Here is a 17,218-nt window from a genome sequence, read left to right as displayed (position 1 = left end):
GCTTTTGCACAGCAAAGGAAACAGTTAACAAAATCAAAAGACAACTGACAGAATGGGAGAAGATATTTGCAAACGACATATCAGATAAAGGACTAGTGTCCAGAATCTATAAAGAGCTTAGCAAACTCAACACCCAAAGAACAAATAATCCAATCAAGAAATGGGCAGAGGACATGAGCAGACATTTCTGCAAAGAAGACATCTAGATGGCGAACAGACACATGAAAAAGTGCTCCATATCACTCGGCATCAGGGAAATACAAATCAAAACCACAATGCGATATCACCTCACACCAGTCAGAATGGCTAAAATCAACAAGTCAGGAAATGACAGATGCTGGCGCAGATGCGGAGAAAGGGGAACCCTCCTACACTGTTGGTGGGAATGCAAGCTGGTGCAACCTCTCTGGAAAACAGCATGGAGGTTCCTCAAAATGTTGAAAATAGAACTGCCCTATGACCCAGCAATTGCACTATTGGGTATTTACCCTAAAGATACAAACGTAGTGATCCAAAGGGGCACGTGTACTCGAATGTTTATAGCAGCAATGTCCACAATAGCCAAACTATGGAAAGAACCTAGATGTCCATCAACAGATGAATGGATCAAGAAGATGTGGTATATATACACAATGGAATACTATGCAGCCATCAAAAGAAATGAAATCTTGCTATTTGCGACAAAATCGATGGAACTAGAGCGTATCATGCTTAGCGAAATAAGTCAGGCGGAGAAAGACAACTATCATATGATCTCCCTGATATGAGGAATTGGTGTTGCAACATGGGGGCTCAAGTGGGTACGAGAAGAATAAATGAAAGAAGATGGGATTGGGAGGGAGACAAACCATAAGTGACTCTTAATCTCACAAAACAAACTGAGGGTTGCTGGGGGGAGGGGGTTTGGTTGAAGGGGGTGGTATTATGGACATTGGGGAGGGTATGTGCTTTGGTGAGTGCTGTAAAGTGTGTAAACCTGGGGATTCACAGACCTGGGGATAAAAATATATGTATATAAAAAATATATGTTTATAAAAAATAAAAAATAAATAAAAAAAAAAAAGAGCTCATCCATGTTATTTTTTTATTTTTATTTTTTAGAGGTTTTTTTTTTTTTTAACTGGATAGAGAGAGACAGAGAGTGTTCATGTGAACAGGGGGAGGGACAGAGGGAGAGGGAGAATCCTCAAACAGAGTCTGCCCTGAGCTCAAGACCTGAACCAGAACCAAGAGTCAGCTTCCCAACTGACTGAGAGATCCAGTGCCCTTCAACCATGTTATTTTTAGAAGCTATTCAGATTATGAGATAAATTCAAGACAGTTTTGGTAAATAGCATCATGGCTGTAATTTTTTTTTAACATATTTCTGTATTTTTTAGTTAAGTTAAATGCTGTTTTACTTAACACTTACAAAATGTAAATGTAGGATAAATTTACTGAACTAATAGTCATTTCCTAAGAAAGGTCTTTAATAAATTCATTTTGTTTCATAACTTCATTTTTACTTGTCTCTAAAGCATGGTTTTCATTTATATCATTTTATATTCTTCCAAGAGGTGATCTTAAGGTTAACTGTAACATAACTTTTTTTTTTTTTAAAGATTTATTTATTTATTTACTTGACAGACAGAGATCACGAGGAGGCAGAGAGGCAAGCAGAGAGAGAGGGGGAAGCAGGCTCCCTGCCAAGCAGAGAGCCCGATGCGGGGCTCGATCCCAGGACCCTGAGATCATGACCTGAGCCAAAGGCAGAGGCTTAACCCACAGAGCCACCCAGGCGCCCCAACTATAACATAACTTTTAAACATAATTTTAAATTTAAAGGAGCATGTCATAAAATCCGTATTGAAAGGTCTTAGAGTAGACATTTCACATGTAATTCTTTGATGTTTCAAAATTGCCTCTGTTTTCATATTTCTATGAATAAGACCCCTGGGTTCTGGAACCACATTGCATGTGTTTGAAATTTGGGTCTGCTCTTTATTAGTGCACAGACTGACTAATCTGCCCTCAGCCCTCAGTTTCCTATATGGTCAATATTGGTACTGGCCTCATAGCGTTATTGTAAGGACTGGCTCATTTGACATGTTAGCAGATGCTTTGTACATGTGGTAAGTGCTCATCTAATGCAAATTGTTATTGTTAAGGGGACCATAGTAAGTTATTCAGGGAGTAAAGAATTTGGAAAAATAAGAATAATAACAGGAAGGTAAAATTCCAGAATCAGTGCTTAATTTTGCCATGGTACAAGATTTTAGGGTTCACTGTGTAAGGCCAAACCACGTCTTTGAATGACATATTATGATAATACTGTGTGCAAAAAGAACCACTGGTGAAATACTTGTTGTCCAGGCAGTGTTTTTCTAAAAACTTGCTTTTTTGTAATCAACTAAATGTTTTTGTAATCATTTTGTGAGCAACTACATGTTTAAAAGGAATATACTATAGTAGTCTAATAATTATTTCGGATGTTTGCCTTACTTAATTAAAACTGTCTTTTAAAAATTGAATATTATTCCTTTTGCTATTCAAGTGGAATTAGAGTGTGGATAAATAAATTATAAAAGAATTTGTCTTTGACCATCCCACGCCTCTTTTATTTTTAGTTATTGGAGGCAAATAGAATTTTAGTTTCAGTTCTTTGTGAAAATAATTATAGATTAGTTCTCTTGATGCTCTGAATTTAGGAAAGCAGTGCGGTTGCTAGTGATTTGAGTGTTATTAATTTTACATATGATATATTGCAAAATTTTCAGCCTTGTGTCTTCAGTTTTAATAGACAGATAAATTCAACTTCGTAGGAGTAGATGGGCCATGTGCACATCAGTGCTGTCTTCTAGTTTATTACGCTTTTGCCTAACATAACCCCACAGAAGAATTAAACCCAGTAACTGGTTTTGTTTTGTTTAAAAGGATGTGGCTATTTTTAAAAGAGAACATCAGAAAATGTTTTGGTTCTAATGGTTTTCATAATTGGTAAATGTGTTTGTAGGATGTTTGAAGGAAAGAATTGTGCTTAATGTCTCTTTTCTAAATTATAAGGGAAATTACTACATTATACTTAATTTTCAGAAGGATAAACCTTTTCATATAATCTAAGGTTTAATCTTTTCTCCCAATTTTCAGATTTTGGATGATGAAATTCAATCAGACTTTTATGTAGCTGTTCCAGAAATAATGCCCGAGCTTAACCCATTAAAGAAAAAGCTGAAAAAAAGATTTCCAAAACTAACTCGAAGTAAGGGAGAATTCTTTTTATTATTTTAATATGCTGTCAACAACTTTCTGATATGTATGTTTAGTTATAAAACAAAACTGCTAATGTAAATGTAGAGTAAATATATTCTGGTATTTGAATTTTGTGTTCTGTGAAGAATGTGTGGATTTGATTTTTTTTCCCCTTTGGCATAAATATTGGTAATCTAATCATTTGAAAACCTAGTTATTTATAATACCAGTTCTTTAAATTTAGGCCATACTTAGGTTTGAAATTAATGATACTTACTACTCCTTAGGTATGTTACCATACTATTTTATACTTCTTTATTAATATGATATGTATGCTTATTTATGCCAGCATTCAACATATGTATATTTATATATTATAATACACATGTATATGCATATATATACATACATATATAAATGCTTACTGTGTACATGGCTCTGTAGATACTTCCCTTAAAGAACTTTCCCATTATGGATATTTCCCCCTTACAAAATCTGGTAGGAAGTAATGTTGCTACATAAATAGCCGTAGTGTAAATTAGTATATGATAAATTCACAGGATGCCAAGGGTGTTTGGTAGAGGAGGAATTTACACATTGTTGGGGAAATCAGAGAAGGCATGCTGAAGGAGAAAACATTTAAACTATAACTTGAGGGGCACCTGGCTGGCTCAGTTGGTGGAGCATATGACTCTTGACCTCAGTCTTGTGAGTTCAAGCCCTATGATGGGTATAGAGATTACGTAAAAATAAAAATAAAATCTTTGAAATAAGTCAAGCAGAGAGAGTCAGTTAGCATATGGTTTCACTTACTTGTGGAGCATAAGGAATAACACGGAGGACATGGGGAGAAGGAGAGGAGAAGGGAATTGGGGGAAATTGGAGGGGGAGATGAACCATGAGAGACTGTGGACTCTGGGAATCAAACTGAGGGTTTTGAAGGGGCAGGGGTTGGGAGGTTGAGTGAGCCAGTGGTGGGTATTAGAGAGCGCATGGATTGCATGGAGCACTGGGTGTGGTGCATAAATGATGAATTCTGGTATGCTGAAAAGAAATTAAAAAAATAAAAAATTAAAAAATTAAATAAAATCTTAATGAAATTAAGCTGTAGCTTAAAAAGGGCAACTGCCTGGCTCAGTTGGTAGAGCATGTGACTCTCGATCTCAGAGTTGTGAATTGAAGCCCCACGTTGGTGTGGAGACTCCTTAAAAAATAAATAAACATAAAAACTGTATCTTGAATAATTGGATGGGTGGATTAAGGGTGATATTATTTTAAATAGAAGGAATTTATTAATGGTATACATTGAAATAAGTCAGATATTATAGGCTATATACAAAAAATTAACAGTTACTTCTCTTTGGCTTGTAATGAATGGTTACTCCTATGCTGAATCAAAGCAAATAATGGTAATCACATTGGAAGATTGATATCATATTGAGAAGGATCTTTTTTTTTTTTTTTTGAAGATTTTATTTATTTATTTGACAGAGAGCTAGAGATCACAAGTAGGCAGAGAGGCAGGCAGAGGGAGACAGAGAAGCAGGCTCCCCGCTCAATGGGAAGCCTGATGTGGGGCTTGATCCCAAGACCTTGGGATCATGACCTGAGCTGAAGGCAGCCACTTAACTGACTGAGCCACCCAGGCACCCCGAGAAGGATCTTGAATAAGATCCTAAGAAGCTTGGACTTCTATTCCCCTTTTAAAAACTCTTAGAAGTTTTAAAAATGGGGAGTTCCTGGGGCGCCTGGGTGGCTCAGTGGGTTAAGCCCCTGCCTTCAGCTCAGGTCATGATCTCAGAGTCCTGGGATCAAGTCCCACATTGGGCTCTCTGCTCAGCGGGGAGCCTGCTTCCCCCTCTCTCTCTGCCTGCCTGTCTGCCTGCTTCTGATCTCCCTCTTTCTCTCTGTCAAATAAATAAATAAAATCTTAAAAAAAAAAAATGGGGTGTTCCTTAGAGCTTTAATCCAGAGAGAATTTGTAAGATGTATTGGCCTGAATCAAAACTTGAAGTTGGAAGAACAGTTTAAGTGCAATTGCCAGGACTAGTAAAGGTAATATTTAAACTGAAGTCCTCATAATGAGACTGTAGTAAGGAGATATATGTCAAAGACACTGGATCTTTGTGCTCGCAATTGGGAATGGAGAGGCTGTGGGGAAGAGAGGGGGAGTCATAGGATGCTGAGATTTTGAAGCCTAGGGATCTCCTAAAAAGTTGATATTAATGGAAATGGAATAGATTTGGAAGGAAAGAGAAGTTCATTTGCTGACATAGTTTGTTTTGGGCATGCTGGATTTAGGGGAAATTTTATAGTATAAACAGAGCAAGTATTTCAAAAATGTTTTAGTAGATTCATGTTTACATTTTAATTCAAGTTGAACTAATTCATCATATTTTATGGCCATAATACTTAACCTGAATTATAGATTGTGTTCTGTACTTTAAGCAAATTCAAAGGTCCTCTCCGATTCTTTTATTGTTGTAGAATTTTGTTTGTTTATATTTGGTAACCTGCATTAAAGAACACATCCTTGTAGGTGTCTGACTGTGGTTTGGTGCTTTCTATTAGGGATATCCATTATGAGGGTATTTGTTTTCGTGGAATCAAACTTACATTCTTTCCCAAGTAAAACCTGAAACTGAACATTATTTTAAAATTTAAACCAGAATTACAGTTGAGTTTGATGAAAGTATTTCTCATAATTTTTTTTTGTTTCCAGTTAAATTCAAGCTCACCAAAATCAGATAATACTAAATATAGTCAATTAAAAGTGAAACTGAATACCAGGTATCAGTATCCAGTCATCTCCTTGGTTTGCATGGTGATGTGATTTTTCACAGAAGTTAACTTTGTCACCTTTGCTACTTTTTCATTCTCTAAGTAATCCTTTTGGTCTCTATTTTCTTTGTTCGTTAACCTTGAATTTTTAAATTACCATTTTCATCATAGAACTTGAGACTATTGTTTTTTCACTGGGAAGGTTTTCAAATTATTTATTTCAAATAAGAAAAGTGACCCTTTAAAATGTTTATTTTTTTAAATTGACTTTATTTTGTACTTTCATAACGAGTCATAGCTTCTGTATACCATGGTCAAGTTTCTTAGGTGTGTAGTGTCTGCACACCCACCCCCGCCACCCCGAATCCATTCGCTTTAACAAAGCATCTTGAAGAGGTAGACCTTTCTCCACCTCGAACATGGTCTTTTCACCATCACCCCTTTCCTGCCCCAGGATCTGTTTAACAGCATCGGCAAAACATTTGTGTTCTTTAAACACGAAGACAAACGATTAACCTGTCAAAAATGTTAAAACAGAACACACCAGATGTGCGTTAGAACAAATGAGGCTTGTATTACGCATTTTCAGAGCTTATTCCGATTTTTGTTCAGGAACATTTGATTCCCCTTATATCCAACAAAAGACTTTAGGGTAAAATAGAAACTACGTTTTGAGCAAATGGATGAAATTAAAAAAAAAACAAACAGGCCCCTGCAGCTGAGCTCATTAGTTTCCCATTTTGTCTTATATTTTGTTTTACTAATGGGAGTGGGTGTAACTGTCTTGGCTGGATTGAGTGTGCACATTTTGCAGCATGTTTAATGCTGCATATTTATTCACTTTATTTTAATTGCTTACGTAACTGTAGGCAAGTTCCCTATTTTTCAAATGCACATTTGGCTGCTTTTCCTAGTATTATTTCTTTTTTATTTATTAAAAAAAAAAAGGCATTTCTTAGAAGAAAATGGGCTTCATTTTGCTTGTCAACTAGCTTTTTTTCTTCCAATGTAAGTGCCCCCTGAAATTCCTTCATCTCTAATATAGATATGTTTTATTGATAAATTAGATTTTAAGTTGCTAATCTGTCTTTTAGCACTTATTAAACAAAAAAATATGAGTATGAAGAATATCTTGACTTAAGGGAATTCATTTTATATTACACATATTAACCCGTGGGTGGGTTTTATGGCATATACGGAGAAAGTTAAATTCTTTTAAACCATGCTAAGTTATTGGCAGGTTGATAGAAAAGGGACGTGATTAGGAAATTAGACTCTAACGTGTATTCCTTTTTTTTTTTTTTAAAGATTTTATTTATTTATTTGACAGAGAGAGATCACAAGATTACAAGTAGACAGAGAGGCAGGCAGAGAGAGAGAGGGAAGCAGGCTCCCTGCTGAGCAGAGAGCCCGATGCGGGACTCGATCCCAGGACCCTGAGATCATGACCTGAGCCGAAGGCAGCGGCTTAATCCACTGAGCCTCCCAGGCGCCCCACTAACGTGTATTCCTTTTAACGTGTAGAATTGAGCATCAGTGCTGCAGTTGGAGTATTGTCGAAAGGGTGTGGTCGCGGCCTGATCGAAGAGTATTCCTATCTGCTTCTGTGTGGAAGTTGGTGTTGTATCATATTTGAGACTAGTGGATGTGAACTTATTGAAACCTAATGTGAAACAGCTTTAATTCATAGATTGACGTGGCGTATGTAAGAGGATAGCTTGCATTATTGAGATAATTAGAACTCTTTGGTTATATGAAGAAAATACTAAGACATAGAGAATTTTTACACAGTAATGAATTTGAAATTTTCCCAAGTCTCCTCCCTCATGTATTAGTTTTCAAGCTGTGTATGAAAGATTCCAATGATTATTATGAATATTTTTAGTTACTAAAGATGAGTTATTGATCTATTACAGCTGGTTCTGTTACTCTTCCCTCATTTCCTTCACTCCGGCTACGGCGGACTCTGTGCTCTTCCTCACACACACTAGGTGTTCTCCCTTCTCGCATCTTCGGACTCATTGTCCTGTCTGTCTGTGATGCTCTTTGATTGTTGGCTTGGTTCACTTCCTCATTCAGACATCACCCAGATAGAGAGGCTTCCATATCAGCTGTTACTCCCCATGCCCCTTATCACTGTATTTTTCATTATTGTGGTTTTTAATATTTTTTAGGACTTAACACACTTAACATCTTACTCTGGCTACCACCATGTTGTTCTCAGTATTTATAGGTCATTTTTGCCTTTTTGTTTGTTCATTTGTTTTGTTTTTTAGATTACATATGTCAGTGAAATCATATAGTATTTTCCTCTCTCTACCTGACTTACTTCACTTCGCATAGTACCCCCGGGTCCATCCATGTTGTCACAATGGTGAGGTCTCATACTTGTTTATGGCTGAGGAGCATTCCATTTACTACACACACCACACCTTTTTCTATCCATTCATCTATTGATGGACACTTGGGTTGCTTCTGTATCTTGGCTGTTGCAGATAATGCTGCAGTAAACATAGGGGTGCCTGTATATATATTTTTGAATAGTGTGTTCATTTTCTTTGGGTAGATACCCGGCTGGGGAATTACTGGATTGTATGTATTTCTGTCTTTAAGGTTTTGAGGAACCTCCATACTGTCGTACACACTGGCTGCACCATTCATGTTCCTACCGACAGTGCACAAGGGTTCCTTTCTCACCACATCCTCACCTGTGCTGCTTACTTCCCGTGTTTTTCGTACTAGCCGTTTTGGCCAGGTGTGAAGTGATGTCTCTTTGTGGTTTTGATCTTCATTTTCCTATGATTAGTGATGTTGAACATCTTTTCATGTGTCTTTCGGCCCTCTGCATGTCTTTTTTGTAAAAATGTCTATTCAGATCCTCTGCCCATTTTTAATTGGATTGTTTTTCTGGTGTTGAGTTGTATAAGGTCTTTATATAGTTACATAGCTGTTAACCTGCTATCTGATCTATCAGGTATGTTGCATATGTGTGTGTGTGTGATATATTGCACATACCTTCTCCCACTCAGTAGGTTGCCTTTTCGTTTTGTTACTGATTTCCTTCACTATGCAAAAGCTTTTTATTTATTTTTTTGTGTGTGTAGTCCCGTTAGATTAATTGTGCTTTTGTTTCCCTTGCCTGAGGAGACATATCTAGAAAAATGTTGCGGAGATTGATGTCAGACATTACTGCCTTTGTTTTTTCTAGGAGTTTTATGATTTTAGGTCCCACATTTAGGTCTTTAACACATTTTGAGTTTATTTTTGTGTATGGTGTAAGAGTGGTCCAGTTTCATTCCTTTGCATGTAGCTGTCCCACTTTTCCCAGTACTATTTATTGAAGACACTGTCTTTTCGCCCATTGTATACCTTGCCCCTTTGTCGAAGATTAATTTGCCATGTAAATGTAGGTTTATTTCTGGGCTCTCTGTCCTGTTCCATTGGCCCATGTATCTGTTTTTGTGCCAGTACCGTACTTTTCTGATTACTACAACTTGGTAGTGGATCTTGAAATCTGGGATTTTGGTATCTCCAGTTGTGTTCCTTTTTTTCAAGATTGCTTTGGGTATTCAAGGTCTTTTGTGGTTCCATACAGATTTTAGGATTATTTGTTCTAGTTCTGTGAAAAATGTTGTTGGTATTGATAGGTATTCTATTGAATCTTTAAATTGCTTTGGGTAGTATGGACATTTTAACATACTGCTTAATTTTAACCTAATATTCCTTCAGTTCGTGAGCATGGAATATCTTTCCATTTGTTTCTGTCATCTTCAGTTTCTTTCATCCATGTTCTGTAGTTTTCAGTCTTTCACCTCCTTGGTCAAATTTATTCCTAGGTATTTTATTCTCTTTTAGTGCAATTTTAAATGGGATTATTAATTTCTCTTTTTGCTATTCATTTTTAGTGTATAGAAATGCAGATTTCTGTATATTAATTTTGTATTCTTTAAGCCTACTGAATTCTTTTTTTTTTTTTAGATTTTATTTATTTGGGGCACCTGGGTGGCTCAGTGGTTTAAGGCTCTGCCTTCAGCTCAGGTCGTGATCCTCAGGGTCCTGGGATCAAGCCCTGCATTGGGCTCTTTGCTTAGCAGGAAGCCTGCTTCCCCCCCCCCAACCCCCCACCACCTCTCTCTGCCTGCCTCTCTGCCTACTTGTGATCTCTATCAAATAAATAAATAAATCTTTTAAAAATAAATAAATAAATAAGGTCTGTCTTTAAAAAAAAAAAGATTTTATTTATTTATCAGAGAGAGAGCTAGCATGAGCAGGGGCAAAGGGAGAGGGAGAAGCAGACTTTTTTTTAAAAGATTTTATTTATTTTTTTTGACAGACAGAGATCAAAGTAGGCAGAGAGGCAGGGAGAGAGAGGGGGGGGGAAGCAGGCTCCCCGCTGAGCAGAGCGCCTGATGTGGGGCTCAGTCGCAGGACCCTGAGATCATGAACTGAGCCGAAGGCAGAAGCTTTAACCCACTGAGCCACCCAGGCACCCTGAGAAGCAGACTTCTCACTGAGTGTAGAGCCGATGTGGGGCTTGATCCCAGGACTCTGAAATCATGACCTGAGCCAAAGACAGACAATCAACTGAGGCACCCAGACAACCCTTATTACTTTTAATATTTCTTAGTGGTTTTTAGGGTTTTCTTTCTTTTTTTTTTTTTAAGATTTTGTTTATTTATTTGATAGACAGAGATTGCAAGTGGGCAGAGAGGCAGGAAGAGACAGAGGAGGAAGCAGGATCCCTGCCGAGCAGAGAGCCCGATATGGGGCTCAATCCCAGGACCCTGAGATCACTACCTGAGCCGAAGGCAGAGGCCTTAACCCACTGAGCCACTCAGGTGCCCCTAGGGTTTTCTTTATAGCATTATATTATCAGCATATAGTAACAGTTTTCTTTTTTCTTACCAGTTTGGATGCCTTTTATTTATTTTTTTCTTGTCTAATTGCTGTGGCTAAGACTTCTAGTAGGTGTTGAATTAAAGTGGCAAGAGTGGACATCTTTATCTTACTCCTGATTTTTGAGGAAAAACTTCAGTTTGTTAACCTTTGAGTATAGTGTTAACTGTAGATTTGTCACATTCTGCCTTTATTAGATTGAGGTATGTTCCTTCTATATCGATGTTGAGAGTTTTTATCATGAGTGGATGTTGAAATTTGTCACTTTTTTCTGTATCTACTGAGATAATCAGATGATTTTTGTCTTTCATTTTATATCTTTTTTGTTGTGAATGTGTACTTGGTTCTTCTCACTGAAGTATGAGCATTTTTTATTTTTGTTCACTACTCTGTTCCCATGGTGTAGAGTAATAATGTGGCACACAGTGGGACTCAACAAATATTTTTCAATGGCTCCTAACTGCATAAAGGAAAACAAAAAAACAAAAAAATATTTTGTACTATGAATGCACATTTAATGCAACATTCAGTTGATAGAAGATACAGCATTAAATTAATCAACTGAGGAACGAATTACCTATAATTTATAGATTTTTCTGGATTAGAGTAATTGTATGTACAGTTATTGAGTAACTACTACATCCCAAGCCTTGAGTGTGCTGAGTATGAACAAGACAGACAAGGTCCTGTCACAGAACTATCAGTTTTGTTTTTTGCAACAGGCAAACTGGTTTAATTTAATATTTAATCATGCTTAGATTCTCTAGTTAAACAAAACAACAAAAAACAAAGCACATACCCCCAAAACCTTTCTTTGACTTAGCTATCCTTTCTAGCTACAATCTTATCTTTTCTGTTGTTTCATACGAAGTTTTTTTAAACGGGTGGTCTTCCCGGGTTGGGTGTCCCCACTGCCTTACCAAGTGTTAGTCTGTCGTCCATCCTTCCCTCTCACAATTCCGCTGAACTTGCGCTCAGTAGTAATCATCAGTCTTCTTCTGCCACATTCAAAGATCTCTTCTTAGAAGGTTTTTTTTGTTTCTTGAGATTTCTTTTATACTATACAATCTTTATTCACCTCCTTCCTACTGTTCCTACTTTGCTGTCCCTGTCTTGTTTTATTCTACTTGCTTCTTTCCTATAATGTTTTTGGGTAAAGAAGAAAAGAGAATGTTAGGGCGAAATGCCTGGTCATACAGTTTAGTACTGCTTATGTTCATTGTGGAAACTGGTAGAACTGGAGGGAGAGAAAGGGAAAGGAAGAAGGAACAAGGAGAGAAGTTACGAAGTACAGAGTCCTGAGAGAAGCACAGAGAAGAGAGAAGGCGAAGAATGGAGCAATTACCTGGCAGGACGGGCTCGCAGAGGCCTAGAAATAGCAATGAGGATTTAACATTGGGCTATATTGAAAAGCAGAATAGAACAGTAGTTAATATAAACCTCTCTCAGTCTTGGATTTATCACTTACTATGACCTTGAACCAGCTTTTTAACATTTTTATGCCTCTGTTTATTCATCTACAAAATGGGTCTCATGATAACATCTCTGTCTAGTGTTTTTGTTATAGTGTATGTAAGAGCTTAGCGTGGGCTGGGTGATAAGAACAGATCAGAGATGCACTGCGCTGTTACTGACTCCCTGCAGTTCCTGAGGAAGCCGCTTGTTCTCTGCAGTTGGTTTAGGAGGAGGCATTCTTTTTCACGCCTTCATAGATCGTTTCTACTTTCACCAGTCATTTACTGAATAAGCACATAGGTAACAGCTGAGTACCTGTTGTGTGCCAGGTAGTGCACGTAGTATTGAGGATTGAAAGAGAAAAAGGTAGTTCCCGTCTTTTAGGAGATAAACTTTGAGAGGCCAGAGAGGCAAGAATAAACTGCTGCACTAAAACGCCGAAAGTGTACTCGTGTACAGCGTACAACGTGCCGAGAGGAATGGAGGACTACTTTGTAGAATCTGATTATAGGAAAGAAATAGCAGTGAAGAGGTTAAGCATGAGTAGGTATTTTCTTCTGACATGCATGGGGAGAACATTCCAGATAGAGGAAATGGCCTATACTATGAACAAAAGTATGAGAAACCCAGTTGTATTCAGGAAATTATAAATACCTTTCTGTCATTTGGCACATAACGTTTTATCAGATAGCGGTGGTCAGCGGGGTTAGACAGTGATAGGCAGTGGGCCAGATCACCGAGGGCTTTGTGTGACGTACTGTGGAGATTAGATTTGATCCTTTATGCAGTTAGGAGCCATTGAAAAATGGTGCTCAGAAGAATGATGTAAGATTTGCATATTAGAATGACTGTGTGGGAGCTGTGTAAGTAAGTGACAGTGTGCTGATAGGGAAATGATGAGACTCTAATAGAGACCAGTAGGAGGCTAATGTGGTAGTCTAAGTATAAGATGAATAAGAACAGAATTTGAGCAGTGGCAGTAAAAGCGGAGAGGAGGAGAGCTGTTGTGGCATAGCGAGGAGGCTGAAGGAGCAGGAGTTAGGGATTAGATGTGGGGTTAAGGGCGAGGGAGGAATCTAGAATGAGTCCTTGATTTCTGTTGTGAATAACCCGATGTATACGATGAATATATGGGAAGTGAAATAGGTTTGGGCAGGATCGTAATATCGGGTGGTGGAGGGAAGATGGACTTAGGCTGGCACAAATTTATCCTGTTTTCCGGGAAGTCAGTGTGAAGATGAAGTAGGTTGCGATAAGTAAGCACGCGCACGGTGATCTCCGGAGTGAGTGAGAAACCTACACGAAGAGGCGCAGGTTAAAACTAAGTAGAGGAATAAAAAATGAAAAAGATAAACTAAAATATTTTTGTCTGAAAGAAAAGAAGGCAGTAGAGGAGAACAGAGCATAGGAGATCAGCAAATGGAAGACACATCAAGTGAAGACCTAAATCCAGCCATATCATTAGTCTTGTTAATTGGAAATGGAATGAATAAACATTCCACCCAAAAGGCAGGGATTATAAAACAAAGGAAAAAACAATTCAGTTATATGGTGTTTACAGGAGACACTTTATATGCAAGTACACGAATAGGTTGAAAGTTAAATGATAGCTAAAGATACACCAACAAGGTGCTCCTGGGTGGCTCAATTGGTTAAGCATCTGCCTTCAGCTGAGATCATGATCCCAGGTCCTGGGATCCAGCTCCACATCGGCCTCTCTGCTCAGCAGGGAGCCTGCTTCTCCCTCTCCCTCTGCCTGCTGTTTCTCCTACTTGTACTCTTTCTGTCTCTCTCTGTCAGATAAATAAATAAAATCTTAAAAAAATATATACAGTAAGGATTAGTGACTTGGATTGACTATATTAATACCAGACAAAACAGACTTTTGAGACAAGGACTGTTATGCCAATGAAATGGGCAAATTCCTTGTAAGACACAGATCACTGCAGTGTCTAGGAGAGTAGAAAATCTCCATGGATCTATCTCAGCTGAAGAAATTGAATTAGTAATTTACAGCTTCCCACAGTGAAAAGTTCAGGGCCACATGATTTCTTACTGGTGAATTCTATCCGACATTTAAGGCAAAAATAATACCAATCTGTTGCAACCTCTTTTAGAAAATAATGGTGAAGAAACACTTACCAATTCATTTTATGAGCTCAGCATATCATAGGTAGATATCAGAGGTAGACAGGGATATCCTAAGCAAAGAAAACAACAGATCAATATCCCTCATGAACATAGAAGCACAAATTCCTTTTTTTTAATATTTTTAAAATTTATTTATTTGACAGACAGAGATCACAAATAGGCAGAGAGGCAGGCACAAAGAGAGGAGGAAGCAGGGCCACTGAGCAGAGAACCCCATGTGGGGCTCGATCCCAGGACCCTGGGACCATGACCTGAGCCGAAGGCAGAGGCTTCAACCCACTGAGCCACCCTGGCGCCCCAGAAGCACAAATTCTTAACAAAATATTAGCAAATTGAATCTGGCAGTATGTTTTTATGTATATATGTAGGTATATATATAAAGTTTAGTAAACATTAACGCAGGAGGTTTATTCTAGGATTGCAAAGTTAGTTTAACATCTGAACATCAATATCATATATCATGTTAGTAGAATAAAGGAAAAAGATCTTAAGATCATCTCCCTAGATCCAGGGAGAACATTTAACAAAATCTCACAGCCGTGCTAAGAACTCAGAATACTAGAAACAGAAGTGAACTTCTTCACCTTGACAAAGCACATCTATGAAAAATAAATAGCTCATATCATCTTAGTGATGAGACCATTAAGACTGAATGCTTTCGGGGGCACCTGGGTTGCTCAGTAGGTTAAAGCCTCTGCCTTTGGCTCAGGTCATGATTCCAGGATCCTGGGATGGAGCCCCACATCCGGCTCCCTGCTTGGTGAGGAGCCTGCTTTCCCCTCTCTCTCTGCCTGCCTCTCTGCCTACTTGTGATCTCTGTCAGTCAAATAAATAAAAAAAATCTTAAAAAAAAAAAAAAAGACTGAATGCTTTCTACCTAAAATCAGGAACAAGGTAAAGGTTTGTGCTCTCCCCACTTATGTTCAACATTGTACCGAAGGCCAGTGAAAGAAAGGGCGTACATATGGGAAAGGAAGAAATAAAACTGTCTTTATGCCCAGAAGTTAGGATTCTAAATGAGTGAATTCTAATAAGTGAATTTAGTGAGGTTACAGTATTTAAGATCAATACACAAAATCAACTGTTTTTCTATACCAGCAATAGCCAATCAAAATGAAACTTATAAAACAGTTCCATTAATAAGAGAATAAAAAAGTCAAAGGAATAGTGAGTCAAAATAAGGAATAAATTTTAACAAAATATGCAAGACCTACTTACAGAAAACTGCTAAATATTGCTGAAAGTATCAGGAATACCTAAATCATACTTAAGTAAATCAAGGGATATGGCATTGCTGTGGATTTGAAGGCTATATTGTTGAGTGGGATTTTTTCCTACATTTTATAGTAGATTTAGTGCATTTCTAGATTTAGTGCAGTCCCAGTCAAGCTCCCAGAAAGCTTAAAAAAATTTTTTTTTTTGGAAATTGACAAACTTATTTTAGTATGTAGTGGAAATATAAAGGCCCTGGAATAAAAAATGTTTTTCAAAAGGAAGAACAGAATCGGAGGTCCTGCACGACCTGACTTCTGGGCCGTAGTAATCAGGGCGGTGTGGTGCGGCGTAAAGATGGATGTGTATAGATCAAACATCGAAAGTTAACGAACAGACCCACGCCTAAGGAACAAACGATTTTTGACAAAGCTGCCAAGGTTGTATGGGGAAAGAATAGTTTTCAGTGACTGTTTCTTAAATGACTCGATATCCCTTTCCTCACATCAAACACAGAAATTAATTAAAAATGGATCACAGATCTAATTATAAGGGCTAAAGCCATGAAATTCTAGAAGAAAATTACAGCTCTGGATTAGGCAAAGATTTCTTAGGACACAAAAGCGTGAGCCATAGAAGAAAAAATTGCTACAATGGACTATCAAAATTAAGAACATGGCTCATGGGAAGACGCCATTAAGAAGATGAAAAGACAGTCCACCGTTTGTGGGAAAATATTTGCTGCATATTTATCTGACAAAGGACTATTTCTAGAATGTACAAAGAACTCTTAAGACTCAGTAAGAAGACTGCTTTTAAAAAGGGGCAAAAGAACTGAATAGGCAGTTTACAAAAGAAGCTGTATAAGTGGCCATTAAGCACTAGAAATGATGCTCAACATCTTGCTCCTAAGATAAATGCAAATGAACATTGACACACTTTGGTTATAGGACAAAGAGGTAGAAAAAGGAATATGTAAGGTCAAAAAAAGAAAATTTTATTTGTTTTGGGATAGAATTGGCCTGAAAACTCAAATATGCATCATTACCCCCAGTCTATCACTTTTTTCTGGGTTCTTATTCTAACTGTACACATGCTGTATATATTTTTTCAATACCGCATCAGAACCTTCTCTTCAGTATGTTTTAATGCAAAACTGTTTCCATTTTCTTCCTAAGCCCTGGTCTTTCACACTCATAATTTCACTATAAAATCAGACTCAAAATTAGGACATTTATTCATTCTTTCAGCAAACATTTGTCCTTTTATACTCCTTATTAATTATCTACCTGCATCTAGACAGAGATACCAAGTAGGTGATTGGAAGAGAGAGGCTGTGGCTGGAGATACAAATTTGGCAGTTATTGGTAGATAAATGGTTTTTAAAGCCACGTGTCCTGATGAGATTGCTGAGGTGTGATTGAATAGAAGGAGAAGTCAAGTGACTGAGGCCTAAGGTAGTGAAGTCCTTGTAAGTCGCCCGCCTGCTCAGCCA

The 17,218-nt window shown here is 37.7% G+C and overlaps 1 protein-coding gene across 5 annotated transcripts in view; it reads left to right on the top strand.

Annotated features, from left to right (window-relative positions):
• MRPL1 (mitochondrial ribosomal protein L1) overlaps positions 1-17,218 on the top strand; it is a 120,769-nt gene that overhangs the window by 48,502 nt on the left and 55,049 nt on the right. For all 5 annotated transcript variants that reach the window (XR_009349877.1, XM_059157025.1, XM_059157108.1 and 2 more), the window contains exon 6: positions 3,127-3,238. Coding sequence is in view for 4 of the 5 variants with exons in the window: in XM_059157025.1 (XP_059013008.1) it covers positions 3,127-3,238 (112 nt within the window). In the remaining variant the exon portion in view is untranslated. The remainder of the gene's footprint in view (positions 1-3,126; positions 3,239-17,218) is intronic.

This window comes from Mustela lutreola, chromosome 1 (assembly GCF_030435805.1).
Source record: "Mustela lutreola isolate mMusLut2 chromosome 1, mMusLut2.pri, whole genome shotgun sequence".
Lineage (NCBI taxonomy): Eukaryota > Metazoa > Chordata > Mammalia > Carnivora > Mustelidae > Mustela > Mustela lutreola.
This window is presented reverse-complemented; position numbering and strand designations above follow the sequence as displayed.